This window comes from Eptatretus burgeri, chromosome 1 (assembly GCF_056783735.1).
Source record: "Eptatretus burgeri isolate ZD-2024b chromosome 1, Ebu_testis_v1, whole genome shotgun sequence".
Classification (NCBI taxonomy): Eukaryota; Metazoa; Chordata; class Myxini; order Myxiniformes; family Myxinidae; genus Eptatretus; species Eptatretus burgeri.
Window position 1 is genome coordinate 29,214,160 of NC_140961.1, and position 7,500 is coordinate 29,221,659.

A 7,500-nucleotide genomic window follows, 5' to 3' on the forward strand; every position below is an offset into this window, starting at 1 on the left:
TTTTTATGCATAATCTTGAGGTCATTCCCCACCTAAAGTCTTGAAACCATTTTGCTCTATCTCGAACACCTTGCCCGTGGTGCCCCCTTCAAGTTCGTATTTATGCTGATTTCATCAAAGTATGGATAATCGGTGGAGTGTGAAATGCCATATAGCCTATATGACGTTATATTGTTCCTGGAATGTTCCAGAGGAGGTTTTGCACCAAAGGTCATAATCCTTGACTTTTGACCTTTAAAGTTCACAACGGTCAAATTTTCAAAGTTGTGGGAATCGAACTGGGTTTTCGACCTTCTTCGACGAACTAACTCCAATAAGCTATAGCACGTATCCTGTTTCCTTATTTCAATGTCCACAACATTGTTTTGTGACCTTTAAAGGTTATGCAAAGGTCAAATTTTGAAATACTTGACCTTTTGATCTTTAAAGTTCACAAAGGTCAAATTTTCAAAGTTGTGGGAATCGAACCGGGTTTTCGACCTTCTTCGACGAACTAACTCCAATAAGCTGTAGCACGTATCCTGTTTCCTTATTTTAATGTCCACAGCATTGTTTTGTGACCTTTAAAGGTTATGCAAAGGTCAAATTTTGAAAGTTGTTGAACGAAACCGGGTTTTCGACATTTTGCAGCGAATAACCTGTCACTCGTACCATATCCTGTTGATCATTTTTAAAACTTGGTCAAAAAATTATAACATTCTCATCCTTGACTTCTGAAACAATCTACATTGTCAAATACCGCTCGTGAACCATCGCCGTCTCCAGACTTGTATATATGTATATATGTTCGTCCCCTGACCTCCGTACATTACGAAGAAGCATTAAATGGAGGGATATGTGGATGTTGGCAGAAATTCGCAGACATGATGGGCCTGACTCCTGAGGACCTCCTGCGTCGAAGTTTCCTTGTGTCGTGAGGGATGAAACATGAGCCAAAGATTTTAATCATTTGAGGCCTTTTCGCGATTTGAGCTTCCGCGGTACTGTATGTCCAGTAAAATTGGATCAGCGGAATCGACTTCTCGTGACGTTCTGCGGGTGTTCAACGTCCGTTTTTAACACACTTTTGATGGACACGGATCGTTATACAGTGATTGCTTTGGCAAGTGAGGGAAGACATCGCTGGCTTTGTTGCATGACAATCATGTCGACTCGTCCATTATGAGAATTGATAAACCTGGACCCGTGCATGATTTATTTAACCCAAGCACGTCATCGCCGGTTAACTCGGGCCGTAACCTTTTCACAGCAGCGCATTCACCTTCCCGTAAGTGCGCCAAACAGTTCCCCCCCCCCACTCCGCCATTAAAGTTGCGCGATGACGTCACGAGCGATGACGCATCCTGCACGCGGTGCCGGTACGTCACGGTCGATTTAAAATAAATAGACAACTTCGGCACTTGACGATTATTGATCACGAAGTCTCGGCAGGTCCTTAGCCGGAGCACGTGCGCCCCTCGTTCTTGTGATTGATCAGTTCAAGCTGCTCAAGTGCGACCGAGTCGGACGTCGCGGCGAACGGCTTCAAGAGCCGTTCTGTGGCGCGCGATTTGCGGAGAGGGCATGTCCGAGCGTCTGGCGGCTGCTGTGCCCACGGAACGATGCTCCGCGATGCGGCCTCGTCGGCGCGGCTCCGAGCCTGCTCACCCAGGTGAGTGTTCGTGCGTCTCACGATCCGTCCAACCAGATCTCGATGTCTTCATTTGTGTGTCGTTTCTTGGTTACGGTGTAACTTGTGGATTGAACTTGTGAACAGCGGATTCTCATTAATTTGCTGAAAGTGCAAACTTCCAACTCGTTGGTAATTTGTAAGTGATGGTGACATTTGAAAAAAAAAACATCAATGGACTGAGGTGATCTCCTGAGGTGATTCGTCACGCCGCTGTTTCGTCGATGACGTCGTTTCGCCCTCGAGGGGCGCTATTGCATCACCGTGATCAGTGCCGGAGAAGACGTGCGTTTGGCGCTCTTTCAGCGCAAACTCTCGTGATTGGAGGATACGTGGTCACGTGGCCGCAAGGCGCCATCTTGTTTTCCGTCTTTGCCGAGTGAAGCACTAAATTTTGTGCATTATCCGAGTCTGTAAATCACATTTAGATAGATATCTTCACATTGTTTTCACTAATGTCGTCACACAAGTATAATCCGAAGACTTCAGAAGTAAATCCCTCAAATGGTAAATGATCCGCCGTGTTGAAGGGGAATCTCTGAAGGAGATTTCCTTTCGCTCATCATGGCAGATAATTTACCATTTAAAGTACGGTATTTATTTGCTTCTTTACTTCTCTTGCCACCCAAGCAGTTCGCGCTAATTGTTCGCTGTAATTAACGACTACATTCGTTGCAAGTCGAATCGGGAGTTGTACCACGTGACGTATCCGATGTTGTGGGCGAATCTCTTCTGTGATGAATCGAATCCGAGTCGTGATTCGAAGAGTAAAGTGTGTGTGTGTGTGTGTGTGTGTGTGTGTGTGTGTGTGTGTGTGTGTGTGTGTGTGTGTGTGTGTGTGTGTGTGTGTGTGTGTGTGTGTGCCGACGAACCCGGCGGAGGCACGAACCCGAACACACGACTTGTGAATCGGGAAGATTCTCTCACAAAAGATGTCGTTTTTTTTACGTCATGACGTCACACCAAAATGGTGGAAACGGCTTCAGTTTTCGCCTTCACAGAGACGTCAACAACAAGCAACGGAAAACTGGCTCCGAGTTTGCTCAACAAATCGACGTCAGGGGGTGAATGGGAAGTTAAAAAGTTCTTGGAGTGTCCATCTTGTTCACCACGTGTACCATCCCCCTCCCGTCCCTCTCTGCTCCCTCCTGTCGTGCTTTCCTCTCTTGTACCTCTTGTCTCTTTCTCCCTTTGTTATATGTTCTGTGTTAGCTCTTCGACGAGCCTCGACAAAGTAAACAAACAAGCCGGGAGGCGACGATGGTTCGCGGGCATTATTGAGGAAGCCCTACCGTAAAAACCTATCTCTTCCGTCAAAATTGACCAAATCAAATCGGATTTTTTTATATTATATGTTGTACTTATGGACATTACACACAGCCTCTTGGAGATGAAATTGTGAGAAAAAAAAATCGAGGGAAAAATAAGTAAATAAACTTAAAGTGCGCGTGGCTCCGCCCACAAGGGGCGTGGGACGCCCCTCGTACAAAAAGACACAACTAGACCATGATATCTAGCTTGTGTCCAAGTTTCATCAATATCGCATCAAACGTCACGGAGCTATGCTCGGGAGAGAGTCATAAACAGACAGACAGACAGACACACAGACACAACGAAAATAGTGGTCCCGCAAACCAACTGCTGGCGCCAGCGAACCAACAAACAAAAAAAGCTCGACCGTGTGCGTCGTGGTGAAGACTAATGATGTTTACTTCCACCACTGAAGGTGAAGGAGGTTGTTTTTGTTTTTCTTCACCCCTTTCTGTCTGTCTGTCTGTCTGTGTTGTAGAAGATATCTCAAAGTTGTGGACGGATTCGGACAAAACTTGGTGGACAGGTTGGGTGTGTCGCAAGGAAGAATTGATTCAATTTTGGTGAAGATCCGAATCCGGATGTGGATACGAGAATTATTTAATCCATTGAGAGATAGGGCCAAAAACGATATAGTACTGTATAGCATGATGTTTCAAAAATGTATTGGGGCCCGATATGTTCTCCTGGATCAGGCATTTACGTGGCAGAGGTATGCGCTCTATCAAGTGTCCTTCTAGTTCATCATGAAATCATATTTTCAGTTCCAGAATGATTAACTTATTCTCACATACTTTTTACATGGTGTTGTTTTTTTACTTTGTTGAGGGTCAAAAGGGGTCTCATTGGATCTTAAAGGTTGATGGGGTCTGAGGGTTTAAATGGTCTGAAGGGTCTAAGGGATCTAAATTCTAAAAGGTCTCAAAGTTGTTCCAATAGTATGTAATTAACGCTGCAAGTGTGACCACTCCTCATTTTCATAAATGCCAAGGTGAGCCAATGAAAAAAATCCAAGAATTCACAAGGTTTCGGTTAAGCGATGATAATAGAAAACCAAGACGCCAAGGAGAACAACGAATAGCCAAGATCTTGTGGAAAAACAGCCAAGGAGTAGTCACACGGAACGCTGCACCGCACACAAACAGTTTGGTGACAACATGGTGCCTCTTGTTGAGTTTGCTCAACTCGAGGATTCTATGGCACTGGCTGTAATGTGAGCAAATCTACTCCTGGAATTTATTTGTTTCTCTTTGTGAGCTCGACGTTTTCAATGTTTCCGAGACATTCACAATATGAAGCTCTGTGCCAAGTTTGACGATTCAGCAGCTTCACTACAATGACTGGGATGGATCATTGCAATATTTGCTCAGGCACTCTGCTTACAGCAGTGCCATGGATAATAAAACAAATTTCCAACTGAAATAGATTATTTTTTAATTTTTTAATTTTTTAGCGACCCATGAATGAAACTGGCAAACCATAAATATCTGTTTCATTTGAAACAAATCAAGTTTGTTTGGCAAACCTCTGAAGTGGAGTTGGTGTGATGCCACATGACTGTCCTTGTAATTTGACCTCGATCTGTTTGGCGGTGTGGGATTGCCTCCAAGGGGGGGGGCAGACCCTGCCCCCCCTGGCATGGTATAGGTATTTTTAATTTAAAAAAAAAAAAATACGTTTTGTTACCTCCCTTGTATTTCTATACTGAACCTTCTTGGTATATCAACTGCTACAGTTTAAGTGACATTGGTAATGTATGTTCCCCAGCCTACTAATGTTGAATAAAGTAATTCTATGTATGTATCGATGGTACATCTGAAAATCTAAGGAAAGAGGAAAAAAAAAAAAACCCAGAGCTGGCCCGATCTCCCAAAGTTTGCATAAGTGTTGGTAGTGTTCAGGTCACAGGTGGTGGGGGTGAGACGACTTTCCAATACAACATAATTGGAACTAATCTCGCACAAATCACCTAAGATCACCTTCACCGGTGAGTTCAAAAGATCTGTTGCATGCTGAGTGCAATTTTAAGAATAGGCCTCTTGATACGTGTAAGATAGACTGGCTCACAATAAACAAGTGTTTATGCAATGTACATCATGCAGAGTGCATTACAGAAACTAATCACCACATTGCTTTGTGTGTTTTTCATTCATTATCTAAATGACTCGTGAAGTCGTGTGCTTGAAGTATTTAAAACTTTTTGCCGCAATTCATTTTTTGCATTAAATGCTTTGAGATCCTCTTGGAACCAACTTTTCATCACTGACTCGGAGTGCCAAATGGTTCAGCTTCTCCTGCCCCATTGTGCTGAGGTATTTTTTTTTTGTCTCCTCGGCTGACTGAAAGACCTCTTAGCTGTTGCAGTAGATGAACAGACTAGTTGCAGCAGCTTCACTACTTGTGGGATCATTTTCTTGAAGTTGCTATTGCTGAGGTGTTCAACTATGTCCCCCACAGATACATCCTTGTTTATTTTATTTATTTTTGTTGTGGACATTTTCTTATTTCACCAATTGTGCTGTTATGTTGGTCTGAAGGAATAAAGGGAATCACCATAAAAGCTGATTAAAGTTTTCAAGTCTTCATCTGAAACTTCTCATTTCCAGCCAACAATTCTGGCTCAATAACATGAATTGCCAGTGATGCCTTGTCTTATGTGCTGCTGTAATCCTTTGATGGCAACAATGACTTTGCAGTAACTTTGATGAATGTATCCGCAAAGTGTCTGTTGATTGTCGGACATGAAATTGTCAGGGTGCTCACACCTGCCGAGGAAGTTTTGGTTCGGCTGCCATCTACTTTGAAGCGAGTGTGCCTCGGTGTAAAGGTGATTGAAGAGCTTGTCATCCTGCAGAGATGTAAGATCTCACTTCTCCAACTGACGCATCATGTTGAAGTGCTTTGCTTAGTCTATCTTATCTCAAACCGATGCCAAGATGCCACAATCCCCAAGTATGCATCGAAGTCTCTTAACCGGCAAACTCCATTGACCTGCTCGGCCGCTATGGCATCCGATGAAGCCTGAATGGTACCCTCAACCTATGGAAGTTCATCCAGCTTCCCGTACAAGCCATCTATTGCCCAAAACCACCGTGAATCTTGTCGAACAAAGTGGGCAGATGTGTGATGGGGGCATTGTTGCGAGTCTAGCAGATTTGATGATTGCATTGTTTCATAGAGTCGGAGAAAGGTTGCAAGTTCCTGGATTAAATTGAGAGTCTTGAATAAACGGTGTGGTCGAAACAACATCCTGAACTGCTAAGTTTACACTGCATATAGCAGTTTGTTTGTACAGCCTGTGGCTCAATATGGATAGCAACTCCGTTTGTATATCCTTGGAAGTTAGCGGCTCCATCAAAATCTGTCTTTGACAGTTATTCAGGCTCCGTCTAATGCACATGGATCTAGCTTTGATTCCCTTCTACATATTTGTATTCTTCTACAGCATGAAAAAATGTGATTCTTAGAATCTCTCACTTAAACTAGAACGGGCACTCGGTAGAGCGCATACCTTCGCCGCCGCAACTTTTTTCCGGGCACATATGAAAAACGTCATTTAAAAACGTCCATGATGTCACAACCGTCAGTCCGATTGACGTCAAATTTGGTGTGTAACCTCCTTGAAGGCAGTCCAACAAAATGGAATGATAAACACTGAAAAATTAAAAAGTCGAAAAATGACGTCATCTTTTGACGTCATTTTGACGCACTTACGGGGACGTCACGTCCAATCGGGGACTACCATTCTGAAAGCTCGTAGTTCACTGAACGTTTTAATGTTGGTTTCATGTCAATAGCTCTATTAGATCTGAAGCTATGCCTACAAGTATATTTTGACCTTGAGTGTGACCTTGACCTTGACTACAGAGTTAATTGGCAAAAGCTGTACATCAATAAACAGATATTTTGGTACTGATCCTAATGCCTGGATTTGGGAGACTTTGCTTTATAAATTATATAGATAGTTGAATGTAAAATATCAGGACATTTTAGCCACAATTGAAAAACGTCATGTTCAAACGTCAATGACGTCATAACGGTCAGTCCGATCGAAGTCAAATTTGGTGTGTGACGTCCTTAAGGTAAGTCCTACAAAACGGTATGAACAAAACTGATGAGATTGAAAATATACGTCATCTTGTGACGTCATTTAGACGCACTTCTGATGACGTTACGTCAAATCCGACACTACATATCCAAAAGGTATCTCGTCATGGAACAATATGGCGGTGGTTGCATGTTGATAGCTGTATTATGAAGGAAGTTGTGCTCAAAAGAGTGTTTTTTACCTTTACCTTTCACCCGATCGCTCCCAAAATCTAATCAAATCGTCCTTGGATACTCACGAATCATCCCACCAAATTTCATGCAATTCGGTTTAATACTTTCTGAGTTATGCGAATAACAAATAAATACTCAGCGACCAAAACATAACCTTTCGCAGAATGTGAAGGCAATCATGTTACTGACTGCAGTCACAGAAATCTGTTCTATCTTGCTCATATCAGCCATTTAATCTG

General features: G+C 43.0%; 1 protein-coding gene across 4 annotated transcripts in view; it reads left to right on the top strand.

The window, feature by feature from the left end:
- SLC35G1 (solute carrier family 35 member G1) overlaps window positions 1-7,500 on the top strand; it is an 88,039-nt gene that overhangs the window by 35,038 nt on the left and 45,501 nt on the right. For 2 of the 4 annotated variants that reach the window (XM_085877085.1, XM_085877116.1), the window contains exon 1: window positions 1,332-1,651. The exons of 1 other annotated variant lie outside the window; for it this stretch is intronic. In XM_085877085.1, the coding sequence (XP_085733211.1) occupies window positions 1,602-1,651 (50 nt within the window). In that variant the 5' untranslated portion in view covers window positions 1,332-1,601. Of the gene's footprint in view, window positions 1-1,331; window positions 1,652-7,500 lie in introns of those variants that run through there. One more of the 4 variants, XM_085877105.1, reaches the window with a different exon arrangement.